Source organism: Anguilla anguilla, chromosome 8 (genome assembly GCF_013347855.1).
Source record: "Anguilla anguilla isolate fAngAng1 chromosome 8, fAngAng1.pri, whole genome shotgun sequence".
Lineage (NCBI taxonomy): Eukaryota > Metazoa > Chordata > Actinopteri > Anguilliformes > Anguillidae > Anguilla > Anguilla anguilla.
In genome coordinates, this window is record NC_049208.1 from 25134578 (window position 1) to 25156374 (window position 21797).

A 21797-nucleotide genomic window follows, 5' to 3' on the forward strand; every position below is an offset into this window, starting at 1 on the left:
CATTTTAAGGGGCAACGATTTCTGGCCTATATTAACATTTGGAGAGGAGTGCGTTATATGTTCCAGACCAGTCCCGTTTGATCTGTATACATAAGAAATGTAAATGTGCGTTTTTGACCAGCACACACGTGCTCAATTGCCTGTTTGTGGTCATAACGATTCAATTAGTGACTGACAGAACGCCCCGGGAGCATGACAGACCACCAGCAGGGAAAGACAAGTTTTGGTTGGTTTTCTGGGAGCCGCAAACGCCAAATATATAAGATATGCGTTTTAGAGTCATAAATACATTTTTATCCGGGATCAATAAAACTGAAATCTCAATGGTCTTAAACACTAGAAAAAAATGATACTCGGACCTTGAGCGCAGTTTAAACACAAGCCTGAAATGTTCATTTAAAACAAGATGGTCGAGGAACTTCGTTTCAGAACATTTTTTCGATTTCTCCCACCCTGACTATGTGCACTAATCAGACAAATTCGTCTACCATAGACATTTAATGTCCGTGCTTAGTGAGTAGGCTATGGGCCATATGCATTGCGATCGCTATTTAAATTGAACAAACTGAAAATTAACATGTATTTTATAAAACTTTATACATACTACATGATTTATTTTCAGTAGTGGGGATGTGGGTGTAACTAAGTGCTGTTATCTGATTTTGCACACGACACAGTGAAAAGAGTGATTAAGTGCCTGAGCTACTCAGAAGAACATAAGATATCAGCATAGAACTCAAACCAGCACTAAATATACCAAACGGACTAACCTTTCGCGTGTAGCGACAGCTTTAAAAAATTCTCTTCAAGCCTAATTACGTTCCAGGAATAAACAGGGTCGGACAGACGTGAGGACATTTTGTGTAATTAAAATCTTTAATTTTGAATTCTACAACTAACCAATATGGATAGAGTCAACGAGAAAACCGGTCTTCTGACGGAACATCACTTTCCCGGCAGATTAAACAACACTAGGTCAGTAGCCTATTCAATATTTTTGTATTTTGTATTGCATTTGTAGGTCAGTTGGGTAGAGCTTGCTTCACGTACTGCATTGGATACCTACGCACGCTCTCTGCTGGATTGTCCTCAGGTGCGTGTTCTGTGGTATTTTTGTACACTTTATTTTTACTCAAACGCACTGAATTTAGATTGTATAATTATGCTTAGGCCTACTCCGAATCATTGCTAATCATAGCACTTTCAAAAAGGTGTAAATATTGCGACTGATAAACGTTTGCTTTTGCGTAGGTGCATGTGGTGATTATTGTTCTCCCTGAATACTTCAGCGCCACTGCTTTTAATATTGGACTTTGCTTCGAGATAATTTCATGACAAATGCACCGCATATTCACTTAATTTTACAAGAACATCCTAATTGACGAGATCACTCACGAGGCCTATTTGTCCACGCACTAATTCGCTGAATGTGCCAAGAATGATTGATGTCAGTGATATCAAACGGGCCTACTTTTTAAGCAAGCAGTGAAGTCTCTAAAACAGTGGTATCCAACCCTGTTCCTGGAGGTATACCGTCCTGTAGGTTTTCTCCAGGAACAGGGTTGGTTACCATTGCTTTAAAAGGTTACTTCGTTTTAGCACTGCCAAGTGGGCAACCTAATATTTATTTTATTCAAAAGTTGTAACTTTGTAGGAACTTCAGTTATCAAAAATGTACATTTCTATAACAGGAATAAAAACGGTTCCCACTGGCTCATAACACTTCTCTACCAGGGGTTTTCTTACATTTAAAAACATATGTTACAGCATAAACAATATTTGAATTACTTTATCGAGACTTAACCAAACAAACATTAGTTTTCAAATGACACATTGGTGCTGTGCTGTTTGCTGACAGACTATGCTTGTGAGCACAGTGATTGTGGTCCATCTCTGCAGAACTCGATCTCAACTCGTGTCTGTGTACCAGTGTCTGCACGAGAGCCCAATTAACTAACCACTCCTTCCTCAGCTCCTCACATTTCTGAATTATACCCTTACATGTCCCAAAATTGGTTTTGACTGTACACTTATATATTTAAAAAATGGTTCTCTTTATGAATATATCCTCTCCCCTCAAATTCAGATTTTTGTCTTTCTCTCCCTCCTTCCATCAATTTCAAGATTGTATGGTGACCTCAGTGCAGGGGAGCAGCTGATTGGCCAACAGCACTGTCACTCGTCTGCAGGCGAGGCCCTTCGTGGAGAGCAGGAGAAGCGCAGGGCCCGCCTCCAGCTGTACGTGGCCTCGTCTGTCTGTCTGCTGTTTATCATCGGCGAGGTGGTTGGTAAGCACGGCCGTTGCAGACTAAGCTTCAGAGAAGTAAGGATTTGTGGTGGGTCTGTGGGATCATGATGATGCAGTTGTGTGTTTATGTGCTTGTGTAATCCGGCCACTCGGTCTCCTGCTCAGGGGGTTATCTGGCCCACAGTCTGGCCATCCTGACAGATGCGGCCCACCTGCTGACAGACTTTGCCAGCATGCTGCTCAGCCTCTTCTCACTCTGGATGTCCTCCCGCCCCGCCACCAAGACCATGAATTTTGGCTGGCACCGAGCAGGTGAGCCCAGTGCCATCGGTGTGCATGCGTGGGATACTTTTTGCAGAGTTTGGAAGCAGAAAGGTGACACTGTATGTGGAGTAAGGTCTTCTCAGAAGTTAATTAGTGTCTCTGCTGCTACTATTTGCACGGGTTCCTTAAATTGTGTTGTATGCTTTGTGTGTTTTGTTGTGTTCATGATCATTCTTTTTTTGTGTTTTCTTTCTGTGTGTGTGTGTGTGTGTGTGTGTGTGTGTGTACGTGCATGTGTGTGTGTCTCAGAGATTCTCGGAGCACTGCTGTCCGTGCTTTCCATCTGGGTGGTGACAGGTGTGCTGGTGTACCTGGCAGTGCAGAGAATGATGTCACAGGATTTTAACATTAACGGCGGGGTCATGCTGATCACGTCCGGCTGTGCCGTCGCGGCGAACATCATGTGAGTGTCAGGTCCAGCCCCGTGGGATCCCGCTCTCCCAGCCAATCATTAAAGACGTCCACGCTGATTTCTGTACGAATGGCACCCTGGGATCTGATTCTGTTCCTTTCAATGCAAACTGGCAAGACTGAAAATATTTGGATTGCATAATTTGTTTCCTCAGCAATTTGGCTTGACTCATATTGCACTTTCAATTACCACACAACCACTGTATTTCATGCGTAACCATATTATCCCCCAAGGTCAATAGTTCTGTTACCCAACTGCTGTATCTCATGCTGAATCATGCTACTTGTGCACATGTATGGACAATACAGAAACCCATATATCACTGGTTTTTCATGCAGACTGGTCATCATTTTGGTTACAGTCTAAGATGTCTAAAGCTTTGTGCCCTCTTTCTCACTCTCTGACTGACTTCCTGTCTTCCCCCATCCATCTGTCAAGAATGGGCATCACTCTTCATCAGTCCTCTCATCACCATGGTCACAGCCATGGATCTGACCATCCCCCACATTCCCACAAGCCTCAGCAGAATGCTAGTGTGCGTGCTGCCTTCATCCATGTGATCGGGGATCTGCTCCAGAGCCTGGGAGTGTTGATAGCCTCCTATGCCATCTACTTTAAGGTGATCACAATCACTGACTCTGCCTCCTGATGAAACCGGGACATCATTGCAGAGTAGTTATGCCTTGAATACTCACTAGCAATTATTCATAGAATCATGTAAAATTGATAGTTCCAGTCCTGGATACTGATCGGTCAACCAGGCTTCCTAGCTGCTCCAGTATTCATGACATGGGACAGTTTGCATGTTCATACACAATTTTATTGTCATTGTGAACGGCCTCCATTAACATAAAAATCCTAGACGTTATCTGCAGACTGCATGCCCCCGATTAGCCAGTGGAGGTCGCTAATGTTTTTATTTATGGTGCTTTTGTACTTTTCTGAGCCTTTAAGTGTGTCTGCAGATGATCAGTTTTAGAAAAAGCCATATGAAACTTAGATCCATCTTATATTAATTTGGCACTCCTTTTATGACTTGAATTCCCATTGAAATAAAAGAATGTGTTGATGTGTTGTAGTTTTCTGAAGTGGCTGCTCATTGTGTGCTCGTTGTGAGAAGCGGACTTGATCGCTCGATCGATCGATAGAGTTAAACCGTGCGGTCTGTTCTCTCCCGTTTCAGCCCGAGTTAAAGCTGATCGATCCCATCTGCACCTTCCTCTTCTCCTTCCTCGTCCTGGGAACCACTCTTGCCATCCTCAGGGACGTGCTGACGGTGCTGATGGAGGGTGAGGAGGGAGGGAGGGATGAAGGGAGGGATAAAAAGTGAGGGGGTGAGGGAAGAGGTGAACAGCAATGGTCGGGAGGAGCTGATGTAAAAGCGCACAGCAGTTATCTGTCAAAATAACAACTACACTACAACTAGAATGCTGTTCTCAGAACTCTGGAAATTAGATTGGGGGGGGGGGGGGGGGGGGAGGCAGGCAGGCAGGCAGGCAGGCAGGCAGGCAATCTGACCTTTCATATCAGTCTCCTGCATGTGGTTGGTGATGCCACTGGCCTCGAACCACAAAGCATATTTTCAGCATGTTCTTAAGTGCTGTTATGTGCCTCGCAAATGCAGTGCTGAAATACAAATCCATTACTGCATTTGCTTCGGTTGGTGTAGTAATCAAGGGTGATGAGGGATAAGCACAGTCACATCATGAACCATAATGAACCAAGCCTGGTCATTTCACTGCATGGTCCAGTAATAGGCATCCTCTATCAACTGCACATTGTTGCTGTGATGCTGTCGCATTTGCGGTCTAAATATACGCATGGGGCTTTCATTGTGTTCACCTTTTTCAACGTGGGTGGCTGCAGGTCCCTTGGAAATGTTTCACATTGATTTATTTGACTAGCCAAAGCATAAAATCAGATTTTCACTGCAGCACAGTGGATATTTGCATACCCGTATTCCAAGTAAAATGCACCAGATGCAAACTGAGACCGAAAATAGCATTGCAAATAATGCTTCCTTCAGCCCAGTCAGAAAGCCGCGACTTCGACACGACCATATGACCTCTGAACTGTGGGGTTTTCGGCAGGTACTCCCCGGGGGCTGGACTTCTCGCAGGTGAAAGAGACGTTGCTGTCAATCCCAGGAGTGAGGTCCCTCCACAGCCTGCATATTTGGGCTCTAAGTGTCAATCAACCAGTGCTGTCTGTTCACATTGCCATCAGTGAGTTCTGCCAGTCTGTCTGTCCACATCATAATTTAATAACATACTTTATTAGCATTAGTCATGTAGGTACTGCACACTCTTCTCTTTGCGTTTTTGTGTTTGTCCCAGTTGTTAATTGAGTTTAGATATTTTTTTAAATCTTATTTGATTAGATCCAGCTGTGTGTGTTGCTGTCTTGTGGCAGTTGGAGAATATTAATCAGGTCAACCTCAGGGTTATCTGCCAAAGGAAGCTGTTCCTCCGCTTCGCGTCGGGCCGAACAACGCCCCTTAGCTGTGATATAATAACCATATACCACGGCCTGTCGTGAGCTATTGCTTAAATATACTATGCTTTATTTCAGTGTTTCATTCATTGTCATTTCATTCATGTCATTTATATTGGCTTCAATTTGGATTTTTTTGCTTTTTTGCTTTTCTGCTTGTTTTGTGCCTCTCACACTATCATACTTTCTCTCTGTTTAGTTTAAAGCTACTTTAATTTGAGAGTGATTTATTAACATTGACTCTAGATTGTTGCCAACTGGCAAAAATGACAAACAATCTCTCCCTCCCTCTCTCCCTCCCCTGTGTGTAGAGGATGGTGTGGATGGACAGGCAGTGCTGAAGGAAGCCAGTGGGGTCCTGCAGCACAAGTTTGACTTCCACACCATGACCATCCAGATTGAGGATTACTCTGAGGACATGCAGGGTTGTCAGCAGTGCCAAGACCCACAAGACTGAGAGGAGAGGACTTTGGAGTGTGTGTGTGTGTGTGTGTTGGGAGCTGATTTGTATGTGTGTGTGTGTGTGTGTGTGCATGCGTGCGCACGTGCGTGTGTGCATTGGGAGCTGATTTAAATAAATGGAAATGAGATTAAAATGAACATACAGGACACTGGCACACCAGTGAATCAGGAAAAAGAACAGAAAATATTTCAGATTGTACGTTTCTATGTGTGGCGTGTTAAAGTTAGAAAGGGTGGAGTGTGGTTCTGGTTTGTATGGTGCTTTGACTTCTTCTCAAATACACGAGACCAGAGTCAAGGATGGCAGAACTCCATGGAACTGAACATATGGAGCGCCCAGCAGAACTTCCCAGTCCAGTCTCACAACACGCACCGGTATTGCGGAGTAGTGTACTAGCCCTCCAACAGAAGTGAACTGGTGCTAGTTATGTACTATATTTTAATTGTTTTATCTTAAATAAATAAACTTAAAATGGGAAATGAATCAGACCTTTGTAGGTTGTGAATGCATTTTGAGGGGGAGGTGGTTGTTGAGGTAAATCAATTTATTCTCTATTACATACTCAAATATTCTCACACTCATTCACATTGCATAGTGCACAGATATGCATGGGCACAGAACTCCCATGATGCTCCGGAGTCCTCCTTTGGTCAAATAGAAGGTGGAGCTGTAACGAAGGGACAAAGCAGTGTGCTTATGTAAGGACCCACACACACAAAGCAGGGACGGTCCATTTACCCCAGTCAGTTTACAAAGAGCTTAATGGATTCTCCCACAGATGCAGGAACACGGGAGTGCGCTGATCCTGTTGTCACTGGAAATGTGTGCATGAGCACACACACTGTACTTGTACAGTCCTTTTTATCAGAACCATGGGTGGGGCAGTATGAATCAAGTTGGAGAATTAGAGCAAAGCTATTTCTATGAGACAGAGAAAGTTATGAGACGGGAAAGGGGAATTCATAATTTGGGAAACGACAGATATGTAGAGACATGAAGGAACATTAAAACATGACTATACAGACATTAGAGTAGACTATATAATAAAAAAGAGGATCTGCTGTATATTGTTAACCTAATGATACCAGAGACTGCTGTTTGTAGTGTTTGAATGTCAGAGAGCAGGGTGTGTGTGTGGGTGTATGTGTGTGTGTTTAATAGGTGCGGTCAGCTCATGCGCAACCACAAGCTGATCAGTCTACAGCAGTACCACAGCAGATTAAATCATGAAGTCCTTTACACATGCAAGAGTATTAATCTCAAAACCTTGAGCAGCTACTAATGTTAAGAATGTTATACTGAAACCAACAACAGCAAGATGCCATTTTACCTGAATTGTGTCCTGTGCAGTAGGGCATCCCCTGAATACCCCCCAATGCCATGCAGTCAGCAGGGTGTGAAGAGTGGCAAACCCCTCTAACACTCCTGTTCCCTGTGATAAGATAAGGCCTGTCAACATAACCAGTAGGTTTCTGTCGTTCCATGTCAGGCAGAATACAGTATGTGTGTGTATGTGTGTGTGTGTGTGTGTCTGTGTGATTATGAAACTTACAGAAAAAACTACTTTTTACCATCAAAATAACAGAAATCCACATTCAAAATTTACCCACCATTCTCATCCACTTCTCAAACATGTCAGTTCTAGAGAAAAGTTTAGAATTCTTGGAGAAGGGCCCACATCTCCAGTGAAAAGCAGATATGTTTGCACATGCTATAATTAAAGAGGCACACCTGTGCAGCAACAAATACCAAATTGTTCGAAATGATTCATTATTATTATTATTATTATTATTAGCAGTAGTAGTTATAGTGGTGGTATTGTTATCATCTGTGAATTCATGTTAAAAGTTTAGAATTGTCAACCTGGCATAATATATACATCACATGTTCTGTATACTTAGGCAGCGCTAACACGTTGTTCTCCCAAGTGTGTGTGTGTGTGTGGCTTATGTGCCAAAAGCTTCGATCCGTTCCGTACATGTTTTGAATCCGGCATGCATGGCATGTGTTCATATCCGATTATGGTAGATCCGATTAAAACAGCTGGGGTACACGGTTGTTTCAGTGACAAAAAAATATCACGGAGAAATGTGTATAGCGCAAAACACTGGTCCTAAACCCCGCGAGAGGCAAAAATCTTTACTTTTGGTCGTTTTCGGTGACTGCTGTAAAAGTCCAGTCCGCGTTTTGCACTGAACTGTAGGGGCCGGTTGATGAGATCGCCGTTTTGTTGCCGTCTTCTCAACATTGCGTGTGCAGTTTGCACTTACCTTAATGTGTACAGGAAACGCACCTGTTGCACTACTCTTTCGGCTCGCAAAACTTGGAACCGTGGAACTTTTCTGGATTTAGAAATACGTAAGTGTGCTGATTACACTCGATTTTGTGCTTTCTGGAAGTAATTTTATGTAGCTACAGATGTCTGCGAGAAAGTTGTCTTGTCGTGTGTACATGTGTGGCGATACAACTGTACCCAGAAACAGTGGCAGTTTAAATGTTTATTTCATACCTCGTTTAAAGTGGCCGTCTGGCCCGTAGCTACTCGCAAACAAAATTGCACTATCCACAAATTATTGTGACATCGTTCATTGTGTAGCCTATATCCGTGGTTGTCATTAGCCTACAATGTCAAATAAATATGCTAAATTTCAGGCCATGTGTAGACTAATTAAATAAACTTCTTGCTAACTTTCCGTAGGCTAATAGGCTACTCTGTAATAAAAATATAAATCATTGAGTAACGGGCTTGGAATTTTAAATTCAAAAAACTTTTGCAAGGAATCGGTGCCGTATAGATCAATTCACTGCTTCTCCCGACTTATTTGCTATTATAACATATAAACGTCAAATTGAGGAAAAAAATGTAGTAAAATATTAATGTGACAGACACCTAGCATTCTCGTTCTTGGTATTTGATGGTTTTCATTAACACTAGAAACAACGGCATGGACTGATGTCGAACTAGTTGTTTTGCGTCTTCTCACTTGTTTAAATGCAGTGATACTTTCATGCGGGAGATAAGAGCCTTTGTTCTGTCAATTCTCAAGAAACCGCCGATGTCAGATGTGCATCCTGTTTGTTCAACAAAACTCTGACCAAGTTTACCACGCTATGGGGTTACACTACATTGAAACATTGTAAACAAGCAACCCAGGTGTCAGTATCCGTGTTTTGAATTGTTGGTGTTATGATCAACGCCGACAATCCGTGGGCATAAACTAAAGTCTGTTTAATCTAGGCTAGTTCAAATAATAAATTAGGATTTTATTCTTTTTTTTTTCAGTAACCCGGGGATCAAGCCATTGAGCGCCAAATGACTCAAAAGGTCTGAGAAGAACTCAAAAACATAACGAGCTTCATATTCCTTTAAAATCAGTAGCCTACACTGAGCTAAAGCAAAAACGGATTTGTTCAACACATAGGCGTACGGGTTGCCGCTTCCTCTTGAATTCAGTTTGAAACTCTGCTGCATTTCAATTTTAGCTCGTGCCTGCCCATTTACGGCGGAATAATTTCTTAATATAGCTGGTGTTCATTTCTCTTTCTGATATAAGTTTTAGGATGGCATCATTGATACAACCGTTTATTATTATTTTATTTTACCCGTGTACGTGTAATTAATGTTAATTAATGTTTTTATGTATATTCCTAATTAAGCAAATTTATTTATGTGTACTTTTTTTTGTCAAATTAGATCTCAGTACATTAAGTAATCATGATTTGCTACTCAAGTCATGACTTACTCTGACACTCGAGTGTTGTTGCTACATGAGTGTTGCTACATGTGAAGCGGTACACACCCCTCTGTGGTCGCAGGCAAGGTAGTCAACAGTGAGGTCACACTGTTCATACAGAGGCACATCCTGCTTGTTCATATTTAACTGAGCAATACGGACACACCTTTACCCCTCTGGCCCAAATAAGAACGTGCCTCAGCATGCTCCATCTTTCTCTGCACAATAATATTTCATTTACTGCAGCAGGCATCCTTTCTCAGGGCCAATACATGTGGGTACAATGTTACCCCTTTATACAGGTGGATATGTTACCTCTTTATACAGGTGGATATATTACCCCTTTATACAGGTGGATATGTTACCCCTTGATACAGGTGGATAAATTGAAGCACTCCAGTTAAATTTTTTTTGCTTGTAAAAGATGCTGCAGCCTCTGAGCGGGCCAGCTGGGATTCAAACCGGCAACCTTCTTATCTGAACTTATGCTCTTCTTGCCAAGTGATAAGATGCAGTTTCTGGACTGTGAGATGACATCTGGGTGGGGCCCTTATAGCTGTGTATGGTACTTCCTGGACTGAAGAGATCAAACTTGAAACCCTGTTGGCAAGAGAGAGGAAGTGGTGTGTGACAAATTGGTCTCTTCATCTGTCTGTCACATAACACTTCCTTGAATTTCTCATGTGTGTTTATTTCCTCCTCTTCCTCCCCTCCCTTCACTTGCTTAACCCTTTAATGCGCTTCTCACAGTGATTTTAAAATCATTTTGCATCCCTAGCAAACTTGCAAAAGGTCCTTATAGTGGAGCATTCACAAAATATGTACTAAAGTACACAATACACATAGAGAGTTTTTATTATCAACAGTGTTCTCCCTAGGCAGGCCAAAGGGACCCACTAAAAGGTTTTCTGGTGAGATATTTAGAGAATGGGATATTATTCAGGAAAATATCATTTCAGTCTAAAACGCATTTAAAGCATGGAGCTCCTTTTCCTAAACAAAAGTGTGTTGGTCATTTTAAGCAAATATAGTTGGTATCGTTCTGTCAATAACTAGGCAGTATGTCTGTCCTATTTCTGCTACCCCTGCCATAATGGCAGGAGTTGGTAAAATGGTTGGTGAACAGATTTTTTGATGTGGGTTTCATTTGTGTGGTCACATAGGTTGAAGCAGGCTGTACGATACTTGACACATATGGAGTTGTTTGTCACCCAATCAGGTTTTCTAAAACTTCCACCTTATTTGGGGAAACAAGGCCCAATGCTAACATTTTCTCCAATGAGCACATGTGCTCCCAAGTTGAAAAATGTAGGAGCACACCAATGCACCAATTAGTAGATGTTCTCTTAAATAATTTTCCATTCAGCACACATACATTTTCTGGGGCAAATGTTCCTAAATTATGAGCACTGTAGAACCCTGGGAAACAAGTTGTGATTCCAAGGTTTCACAGAATTTGGTGTATTTGTGGGTGTACATGTATCTGTGTTTATATGATAATATATACTTCATAAGTATGTATATATATTCTTGTTTTATTGTGTATTGATTTATTATTTCTGGTGCTTTCCCTGCCCCGCCCCCCCCCCCCCCCCCTTACCTCCATAAGGTACCCAAACTGGCCTAGACCAAGCATACAGTACTCTACACACACTGCCACGCCCTGGTGGTCACAGTCTGCCACTGCGTGTCACCATAGAGAGCAGCTGAAAGTGGCATCGGGTTTTTTTCTGTGGCGTGAGAAGAGTCTGATGCTTCCGTGTGAACTGTGAGGGGCGTCTCACCCTGCCCCTCCCTCTCCCCGGGGGTGTTGCCATGGAGGACGAGAGTACCGCGGAGTCCCTGCTTGACCTCAGCCACCTGACCGAAGAGGAGCAGACGGCCATCCTGCAGGTGCTTCTGCGGGACTCGGAGCTGAGGAGCCTGGAGCAAGGGCGTGTGAGGTCAGAGGTCACATGGGCTTGGCATGGTAGCAGGGTTACGGGAATGCGATGAGAATACTGTGTGCGGTGTTGTTAAGTGCAGTATCTATTTGTCAACTAGGCAACGCTGGTGTATTAAGGACTCATTATTGTAATGACTCATTATTGTAAATACCGAATGAAATGGAATATGTGCCAATTTACATTGCCATTGTCACAATTCTCTGAATTTACTTGCTCTGAATACATGGCATAATTAGCTTAGGAATAAAAGAAGAACTTACTGAGATGATTCAGGTGCTGTAGTGGGCTGTTTGCTAATGATTGCTGAACAGGAAGTGTATTGAGGACTCTGCATTTGGTGCATTCAGGGCCAAAAGACAGCATATAACACACTTTGGCTAACAATGCAGGTCCTTAAAGGCTAGTCCAGACCAAAGATTTGTGATGTGACAAACTGCATCTGACGACTATTTGCAAAAATAATGGTTTGCAACAAACCGACCCCATTCGTGTCAAAATGACAATATGAGATGTTGTTTATGGTTACCATAGCAATTCCTTATTGGTTGTAATACTCATCTGGCAGATATCTAGGTAAATATAGCAAAAATGGAGGAAAGAGGAAAGTAGTAGCCAGAGTGAGGTGCCTGCTCTAGCAGCAGTGCTGCTAAAAAAATGGAAGAGCTGAAGATCCAGACCAGCCATGGGTGCTTCAGCTCTGAGTACATGGATATGCACAGTTTTACAAGGACCTCGGTTTCCCTCATTTCTTAATGTCACCCGTCTTTTCACTGAGCTTCGCTGGTCAGCTGGAGAAATGTAACTACAGCACTGATGTACAGTGTGTTCTAAAACATGCCACCTGTGATTAGACAAGATGAATCGCCTGCAGTGACCAGCACCGGCATCAGACGTTCTGAGACAAGGCAGATCACACTGCTGCAGTTCCTCTCCATAACATTCTAAAATGGTTTTGTCATGTCACGGATCTTTGGTCTGAACTGGGATTAAGCCACAGCATCACGTATTAAGAGGAGCGTGATGAGGCTTGTTAAAATGAATTCACGACGCAGGAATTGCAGATGACTGGTCTCTTAAATGTAACAGGAGCAGCGCCTTGTGCGTGTGGGATGGAAGGTTATCTAATTTGTGACGCCCCCCCCCCCCCCCCCCTTCTCCCCTCTCCCGACCCCAGTAAACTGCAAAACTCGATCTCAGACCCACAGCAGCTGAAGTCCCTGTCGGGCGAATGGTTCAGCGAGGCCCTGGCCCAGCGACACAGGAAGCACGGCTCTGAAATTGTCCAGGCCTCCATCCGTCGCAGGAAGAGACCCAAAGGTCTGGCACTTTAATCCATGTGATGAGAAATACACAGATACCAGTGTCCATTTCATTTTCTCTGTCTTTAAAGAAGTACCAAGATTAGGGAGGTGAACCTCATTCGTATACCATACCATTTAGTCCTGCATTTAAAGAAAGAAGGACTTACCATTCAGAGTTACTGAAATATATCATTATAGGCTATTTATTATGTTCAGCTACCCAATGGTAAGGGTCATGTTTTACATATTTTAACACGCCTTATATGGTACAGACATTTTCAGATGTACAGATGTGGATGCAGAGTGGGAGATATTTATGCATCTTTGTCACCTCAGGGTGACCTTTAAATCTAATCGTCCCTCCTATAAAGCTAACTGGCCCTTCCTTTGCCTGCTAGATGTACCTTTGAGTGTGCTGGCAGGTGGAGGGGTGTTTGATAAACAAGGAGAGGTCAATTTGCACAATGGCACACCGCCCAAAACTGGGCAAGAGGAGGAAGATGAAGAGGGCGGAAAAAGGTTAGCATTTCTTTATTTGTGTTTCTTTGTGTAGGTTTGTGTTTACTGTCTGATTTCATATCCGTATATCAGGTTTGTTCCTGGATTTATTTGTGTAAGTAAGTGCGTGTTGGGTTCGGTATTTGTGCATTACATTGCAGGAATTTAACAGATGCTCTTATCCAGAGCGATTTACATAGTAAATCTTTTTACATAGTATCCACTGAATAAAGGCAGGTTAAGTACCTTGCTCATGGCTACAATGCTGCCCTCCAATGCGCACAGTGCTATCATGCTCATTGTATAGTTTGTGTGTCTTTAGTGCAGTGGTGAATGTTGCCTGCCTCTCATTATGATTGACCACCCTTCCCACAGTGTTGTGTTCCCAGTACCTGCCCCCAGAGCCGTGAATGCTGCCAAGGTCAGTCCTCCTGAGGTTATGAGGTCAATCGCAGCTCACTCACAAGTAAACTAATGGCATAAAAATGTTCCTGTAAATTTTTCCTGTAAAAAAAAAAAACATCTTTCCGTGGTTATGTTTTTTCAACTATCTCTGTCAGTCGCTGTTTTAATTTTGTCAAAGAGAAACGCCTGTCTATGTGTGACGACTCACAGTTGTCATTACCCATCACCATTCTCATTCTTTGAGCGCCCGTTACTTTGAAAATAGTCTTAATGGAACATCAGGGAGAGCGAATCAGATTGCTGGAAATGGCTTCATTCAGGTAAACTTCAATTTACGATGGATGTATGAATTGAGGTTGTTCTGTCGCAATGTAAAGACATGGCTCAGGTTGTCTAATCCTCCATTTGAACTTCATTTAACCTTTATGCATATAATGTCACTATCAATAAAAAAAAAACTGATTCACCACAGCCACCTGTGTTTGCTTTGAAGTATTTTATGTAAAAAAAATAAAATTAATTAATTAATTAAAAAAAACATTGCAGGGAATCTGGGTTGCAGGCTATGAGAAATCAGTTGCCTATTCATGACTGGTGATTGTAGAGCAGGAATTTCTCATGCTGACATCAAATAATTAATTAATTTGTGGGGTGAAGTGTATCTTCCACTAAACTGGATTTTTACTTTTTTTTTTTTACTGCAATACGAATGTTTTCTGAACTCAGATGAGTAGCAGCAAATTATACGTTCAGTGTCGGTACCCTGTAATACTTTAGTGCTGCTCATTAAGCCCTTGCAGTTTAGCCCCGGTCAGCTGAAGGTGAGCTTGGACTGCTGTAGCTGACGTCATAGTGAGGTTTTCTTTCTCAGCAGCAGGCTGTAGATGATACTCGTGTTTCACTCACAGCTCCCTCTCGGGATCGCTTTCAGGTCCCTGCCGCATGTCGATTGCTCTCTGATTCTGGGACATTTTGGCCCCCTGGGAATTGTGCAGTTTACTCTGCTTGTTCTCTGAAGAAATCTCAGCAGGAAAGGGAGGAAGCTTGACACTGTGTAAAGGCATGAATGATTTCTGCCTCAAGGGCACGCAACTTCATTCATTCTGTTATGCACCAACGCAAATAAATATTTTGTTCAAGACGACCAAGAAGGGTATTTTCAAGATTACGATTTGCAAAAGTAAAGTGTCTATATATGGCTACATTGTATGGCATACATTACATCATTATTTTCTGTTCTCTTTGTTCAGAAGAGCCCAGGGACTCAAAATGAAGCTACAGCTTCCACAGGTACATGCAGGTTTTCAGGTTGTCTGTATCTGGCTTTGCCTCTCTCTGTCTCCCGCTTTGTGTTTATCTCACTCTCTCAATCCTCTCCTCTTTTCCCTCCTGTCCTTTCTTCTCACCCTCTCTGACTATTATCCTCCCCATCTATTTATATTCATCCTCTTCCCCCCTTCCTCTTTCTCACTGTTCATGATCTCCCTCTTTCCTCTTTTGTGATGAAATACTGGCAGTTTTATCTTGCATACTGATGAGAGTTCTTTGTGAGTGTGGTCATGTGATCACAGCAGTGCTGATGTCACAGTGCTTTCATCAGCGTCACCAGTTAGGAGGGTGACATAGCTGTTTTCTTATGATCCCCCCCCCCGCCTAACAGAATGCGTCAGCGTGCAAAATGGAAAGGGAGAGGAGACTGCAGAGAAAGAGGGAGCACTGCAGAACCCCTCCCCCATCGTGCAGGTACACACACTCACCTGCTCTTTCTTTCTCTCCCATGCATACACACAACATTCCGGCACGTTAACACACACACACACACAGGCGCAAACATAACACTGTCAGACGCACTCTCCCCCACACTCTCTCGCTCACTCACTCAAACACGCACATTCTCTCTCACACTCTCGCTGCCTCACACGCTCACTGACGCAGCAAGCGCGCCCATGCAGGCACGCACACACAAGCGCCGTCGCGCTCTGTTAGTACCGCACGCTGTTAGGCACTTTGGGGACTCGTTCCTTTAGCTCCACCCCTGCTACGTCACTCTGCCAGTCAGGGCTCTGTCCTTCGTCAGGTGACCACAGAACTGAGGTACTGGGTCGCAAGCGCAGCAGTGCTACTAAAAAAACACTGACACACTCACCTACCACTCTCGAACACGAACGCACACACACACACACACACGCACACACTTTGAACTGTGTTTGCCGAACCAGCTTCCGTCTCTGGACACCGACCTGCAGCGTGAGTCCTGTTGCGTGTGCGTGAGAGGCAGACCCTGTGCTGATTATGTGTGTATTTGGGGAAAGAAGCAGCGAGCAGTTAATGCTGTGCGTTTTTTTTTTCCTCCTAGAGATGTTTTTTTGTGTTTCCGGTTTTGCATCTCTGGTGTCACTGTGCCTGTGAGAAAGAGAAAGAGAGAGGGACAGAGAAAGTGACAGAGAAAAAGAGAGACAGAGAAAGAGAGAGAGAGACAGAGAGAGAGAGTGTTATCGTGTCCTTGCTAATCGAGCATGCATCACTGTCAGTTTGCCCTTCATCAGAAAAGAGAAAAGAGACTGTGTGACTCACTGCTCATCCCCTCTGTAGGTGGACTTGGAGAAAGACTCAGATTCTGTGTCCAGCAGTGCCCCAACAGAGCTTGACCAGAACCGACTCCGAGCAAGTGGATCAACCAGCAGTCTGCACTCCAACCACGCGGTGAGATGTACACACACACACGCGCACGCACACACACACGCACGCACGCACGCACGCACACACACACGCATACACACACACATATTAGCAAACATGCAGATACGTAGGCACACACAAACACACTGTAAACATAAACGGACACACACACAATCCTGAATATTAATATTGACAATATCTTTAAATATGATTGTGCGACATGATTCGAGCCCAGTAACTACAGATTTAACTATAAAGCTCTTTGAGTGTGTGTGTGTGTGTGTGTGTGCGTGTGTGCTGGATAGCTCTAAAATCTACTGTAATCTGTAGCAAAGAGCCATCTGCACCTCAGTGTCCTTGAGATGCAGGGTGAAGTGTGTGTGTGTGTGTGTGTGTGTCTTTTACTGCTGCTTCTGCTGACTCTCTGTGTGCTGAGCCTGATTGTGTATGCGAGAGAGCTGCAGCTGCAGTATAGGAAAGAGAGAGTGTGTCTTACAGTAAAGCATTGTTGCATAATAGCAGCTCCAGCATATGTACTGTTCCCTTTGGGCCAGGGACAACCAATGAGCCTGACTGTGGCTCCTCCCCCTCAGTTGATTGACAGTGTGATGAGCCTGACTATGGCTTTGCCCCCTCAGTTGAGTGCCAGTACAATGAACCAGTCTGTGTGGCCCGCCCCTTCAGTTGAGTGACAGTATGATGAGCCTGTCTCTCTATCTTCCTCAGCTGAGTGGTAGTATGATGAGCCTGTTCAGCTCTGGAGAGTTTGGGATGGTGGAAGTACGGGGTAGCATACAGTTTTCTCTGCACTACGACACCAAGAAGGAGGAGTTGCAGGTGCAGGTGTGTCGCTGTCAGGAGCTGGCCCACGCCCGAAAGAATCGCTCGGACCCGTGAGTGTGCACCCCCCCCCCCCCCCCCCCTCGTGATGATCAGGACTAAGACAGGAAGGCATGTCTTTCGTTGAGGGTTTTATGAGGACCCGGTTACTCTGTGTGCTTACAGGTATGTGAAGACTTACCTTCTCCCGGACAAGTCATCCCACAGCAAAAAGAAGACGGGTGTGAAAAAGAAGACGGTGAACCCAGTGTTTGACGAGACCCTGAAGGTGAGCTCTTACGGATGGATCCTCTGTCACGTCTGTCTGTTTGTCTGTCTCTCTCTGTTTCTTTGTCATTTTACTGTGTCTGTGAAGTCTCCCTTTCCCTGCCTGTCAGTCAGTCTGTCTTTTACCAGGGTCTGTCCGTGTATGCAGTCTTCTGCCCGTCTGCTTCATTGTGTGCTGATCTGTGTCTGATTTCCAGAGTCACAGCTGATCTGTGTCTGATTGTCAGAGTCACAGCTGTTCTGTGTCTGATTTCCAGAGTCACAGCTGATCTGTGTCTGATTGTCAGAGTCACAGCTGATCTGTGTCTGATTTCCAGAGTCACAGCTGATCTGTGTCTGATTTTCAGAGTAACAGCTGACCTGGCCTGTCTGATTTTCTGTCTGTCCACCATGTTTCTGTTTTTTTGGCCTTTTCCGCAGTGGCAGTCAGCCATTCTGTCAATATTCATTCAGTTTACCTGTCTGTCCCTCTTTTCTCAGTATAACATGAAAATGGCGGAACTGAAGGGGCGGACCCTCAACCTGTCCGTGTGGCACCACGACCCCGTGCGCAGGAACGTGTTCCTGGGGGAAGTGGAGGTGGGCCTGTCAGACTGGGACTGGAGCCAGACTGAACCATGCTGGCACCCCCTATTGCCTCGGGTGAGTCTCTGCACCCTCCTCCCACCTCCATTCTTCTTTCTCTCTCCCTCTCCCTGTCACTGTCCTCCTCTTCACGCTGTTCTGCTGTCTGTTTACTCTTTCTCTATTTAATCCATTTTCTGTACTATCATGAGGGCTTGTCCATGTCTGGAGAGCTGCACCAGCAAGGGGGAGTTCCGTAGTGAGTAACAGCAGAGCATTTAGATAAACAATAACAATATGTAGAAAACTGCACACTACAATCAAAATGCAGTATGAAAGGTATAATTATATATCATTTAAGCCAACTATGGTATCTTGTCAGAAGTTTACCTAGCTGCACTTATGGTTCAGAATGAGATTTTGTTTTCCTTTTAGTTAGCACGTCATTATGCTGTGGCAGCTAAGAGGATTGTGACACTAAAATAAATCTCTTCAATTTTTTCCTGTCTGATGAGCATCCATGTTGAACTTGACTTTCGCAATTTATCTGACAAACAAGGGTGATGACTCTTATAACTGTCAGACTATCAGGTCTAACTTGTTTTAAGGAAACCTTCACTTTCTGCCAGTTTGAACTTGGTGCCAATTAAATTGGTTGCAGTCTAATTTACCAGAAGGCAGTTTTCAGGAGTGGTCAGTCTACGTAACTGGTGAAGCTTTCAGCGTCGCTACTAATTCATAATGAATGCCAAATACTATCAGGTGCTTATTGGGGGTGCCTGCTTCTGAACCTGCCGAACCAGGCTGAAAGCTGATTGTGCCACAAGGCGTAGTACAGACTGTGAATAGTGCACTTGGAGAGCGCCCTGCTGATGGCAATTCTATCAAAGGTCTTGTCATTCAAGAAGTTATTGCTTCAGCTACTGCCTATTTTGGAGTTTATTTTAAGACTAAAACTCCAGTTTTGTCTCAGAATTTAGGAAATTTCCCACGCTTAACGTAGCTTACGCTCACACCTTCAGTAAGACCAAAAGTCATGTTGACGAAGACTCATGTTGTCAGTTTTTTCATTCAAAGTTAACTTATATGACAACCTGGCTTCCTTTCATAGTGTAAAATGTGAATAGTGGTGAGTGAGTTGAACTGAGAGGGATGAAGAATGAATGTGTTATGTGGTAATGTATTGTTTATGCAGTGGCATTTCTCTCCACTCTCCAATTCTCTCTATACTACTCCTCCTCTATTTTTTGTCTCCCTTTCCTACCATTTACCTTCTTTTTTCCACCTTTCCCTCTGTCAGGTTCAGATGTCTCAGGACACCATTAGCAGCCGTGGATCCCTCCTGCTGTCACTCAAGTTCACTCCAGCTGGATTTGAAGGCGAGCCCACTGAGCACTCGCACAGCCTTAACGCTCAGACTGAATTCACATTGTATCCCTAAACCCATGCTGATAAGCATGCACACACACACACACACACACATACGCACACGCAGTAAACACGCAACATTGTGTGAGACTGCTTCTCTGACTCTACTCTTTTCTGCCACCCTCAGGCAGTGGCCTGCCACTGACCGGGGAACTGCACATTTGGCTGAGAGAGGCGCAAGGACTCATCCCCACCAAAGGAGGCACTGTGGACTCCTTTGTCAAAAGGTAGAGAAGCCCTTCTTTCTGTCTGGGGAGAGCAACATGGCTTGAGAGAGATGCAGGTTATATACTTCAGCAAGTACTGTTCTTCATGGCTGCAGGTTATTTTATTGTCTTATTGTATGGCAAGATTAAGTTTTTACAATAATATTTTACTGTCCAGGTATGTTTAATTTTATTCTTCTAAACTCTTTTTTTTCTCAAACCTCACTATCTGTGTCCCACACCATGCCTTTCCCACCCCCAGCTATGTGCTACCGGATGAAAGCCGGTCGAGTCGGCAGAAGACACGGGTGATAAAGAACACAGTCAGCCCCACCTACAACCACACCATGGTGTACGACGGGTTCCAGGCTGTGGATCTGAACGAGGCTTGTGCTGAGATCACCGTGTGGGAGAAGGACACTTTCTCCTCACAGCTGCTGGGGGGAGTGAGGCTGAGCCCTGGCACAGGTACCCCAAAACCCCCCACCCCCAAATTCCGCTCTGTCACCTGCGTTCCAGAGCAAAGCACACGCCCAGAAATGCATGCACACATACAGAATGCACACATCGACGCAGATATGTATGCATGTGCCATATACACAGATATCCCTCCTCTTGCCCCTCCTCCAGGACTGAGCTATGGCCAGCCTGTGGTGTGGATGGACTCCACCGAAGAGGAGACCAACGTCTGGACCAACATGATCCAGAATCCCAACACCTGGGTGGATGCTACGCTGCCCCTCCGGACCAACCTGGCAGCCCGAAAAGAGTGACCTCCCACCTCACTGTGATGCGATGGGAATTAGGGGCGGGGTGGGGTGGGGTTTAAGAGGGGTTAGGTGTAGTGACAGCAAGGAGAAAGAGAGACTGATCATAGCAAATGTTCTGAGAATTCTTTTTTTTTTGTATTGAGGGTGCGAAAAAAAATAGCTCTAATAATCAAATGTGTCATGCCTTTGTATGTGTAGTGCTGTCTCTGTACTCTAAATATGAGTTTGAATTCACTCTTGCCCGGGACAGTGTGGCGGTGTTTGTAAAGTAGGGATGAGGTGGTCAGAGTGTCGGTTTGGGGCAGAAAAAGGGCAAGAGAAGGTAGGCGAAAATAACACTAGTCCTCACAACTACACCTCAGGCTTCTGTCCCATCTCAGGTATGTAGCCCGTGGTAGCCCCACCTCCTGTGATTCTATCTGACTTTAGTGACTTATTAAGTGATGGATTAACTCTGCTAATAGTAACATTGCCGTACAGATAAGCTGTAGAGCTAAAGAAGTTAATTTGAAATGTTCAGGGAGTAAATGAAAGGCAAGAGTGAGAAGTCTGGCACACACGTTACCCAGTTCTACATTTCACTTGATATCTTTGTTACAGAATCAAATGTGTCCAGTTGTTTGTCTGTGTAAATGCTTCAGTGTGTTTCTCCCTCTGGAATTAAAGTGCATTGTGAACATGGTTTCTCTTGTCACTGTGTATGTGTATGTCTAGATACTGTCATTGTCATTCTTGGTTGGTATCATTGATATAAAGTACACTATGAAGTGGATAAAGCCGCTGTCTCCATAAGGAGCTATAGGACGTTCTTGTTCCGGGATATGTATTGATTATATTTTCACACCAGGAGGCGCACTTTTCGAAGCATAGTCCTTGGTTGAAATCCGATGCTCATTAGTAGATATGTAGCTACAAATCTACACAACCTCAGAGAATCAGACACAACCACATGGGTAAAAAAAATGAATGACGTTTGATAACAGTACGTGTTCAGAAAGGGCAAATAAATTCTTCTTCGAATTGGTACACAGGGGAACGCAACGAAACTGGTTGCTCTTCGTCGCTGCCATTCTTTTGGTGGCTGTTAAGATAACCGGATGTAGGGTCTCTAATTTTCGGTTTTCATACCCGGAAATGTGAAATAGGCCTGTTATTTATACCGTACCGTTTTAATTTTATATGCTGCACAACATGTCAGCTGATGTCAGCAAAGGTGTCA

General features: G+C 44.0%; 2 protein-coding genes across 3 annotated transcripts; both read left to right on the top strand.

Annotated features, from left to right (window-relative positions):
• The first annotated feature begins 487 nt into the window (after nucleotides 1-487).
• On the top strand, nucleotides 488-6428 carry LOC118233126 (zinc transporter 2-like). The gene is made up of 8 exons (XM_035428501.1): nucleotides 488-975; nucleotides 2125-2288; nucleotides 2414-2560; nucleotides 2822-2975; nucleotides 3423-3603; nucleotides 4168-4273; nucleotides 5075-5209; nucleotides 5789-6428. Exons 1-8 carry the CDS (start codon nucleotides 905-907, stop codon nucleotides 5932-5934), a joined length of 1104 nt encoding a protein of 367 aa, XP_035284392.1. The 5' UTR covers nucleotides 488-904; the 3' UTR covers nucleotides 5935-6428.
• Nucleotides 6429-8144: 1716 nt separating this feature from the next.
• On the top strand, nucleotides 8145-21260 carry sytl1 (synaptotagmin-like 1). Of its 2 annotated transcripts, XM_035428741.1 has the most exons (16): nucleotides 8158-8298; nucleotides 9224-9265; nucleotides 11284-11617; nucleotides 12795-12937; nucleotides 13320-13440; nucleotides 13795-13840; nucleotides 15075-15114; nucleotides 15485-15567; nucleotides 16417-16527; nucleotides 17230-17396; nucleotides 17509-17611; nucleotides 18091-18252; nucleotides 19475-19553; nucleotides 19730-19829; nucleotides 20071-20276; nucleotides 20439-21260. In XM_035428741.1, the coding sequence occupies exons 3-16, from the start codon at nucleotides 11490-11492 to the stop codon at nucleotides 20579-20581; spliced, it is 1632 nt and encodes a 543-aa protein (XP_035284632.1). In that variant the 5' UTR covers nucleotides 8158-8298; nucleotides 9224-9265; nucleotides 11284-11489; the 3' UTR covers nucleotides 20582-21260. The 2 variants fall into 2 exon arrangements, with proteins under 2 accessions (XP_035284631.1, XP_035284632.1); XM_035428740.1 differs by lacking the exon at nucleotides 9224-9265 and having other exon boundaries at nucleotides 8145-8298.
• Nucleotides 21261-21797: the final 537 nt, after the last annotated feature.

Bases quoted from the DNA above. Each gene is read 5' to 3' on its own strand.
- sytl1 (XM_035428740.1), top strand. From the start codon at position 11,490: ATGGAGGACGAGAGTACCGCGGAGTCCCTGCTTGACCTCAGCCACCTG. The intron at 13,441-13,794 runs GTTAGCATTTCT...CCCTTCCCACAG, and splicing joins GATGAAGAGGGCGGAAAAAG to TGTTGTGTTCCCAGTACCTG. The intron at 19,554-19,729 runs GCGAGCCCACTG...TGCCACCCTCAG, and splicing joins CACTCCAGCTGGATTTGAAG to GCAGTGGCCTGCCACTGACC.
- LOC118233126 (XM_035428501.1), top strand. From the start codon at position 905: ATGGATAGAGTCAACGAGAAAACCGGTCTTCTGACGGAACATCACTTT. The intron at 2,289-2,413 runs GTAAGCACGGCC...TCTCCTGCTCAG, and splicing joins TATCATCGGCGAGGTGGTTG to GGGGTTATCTGGCCCACAGT. The intron at 2,561-2,821 runs GTGAGCCCAGTG...TGTGTGTCTCAG, and splicing joins TTTTGGCTGGCACCGAGCAG to AGATTCTCGGAGCACTGCTG.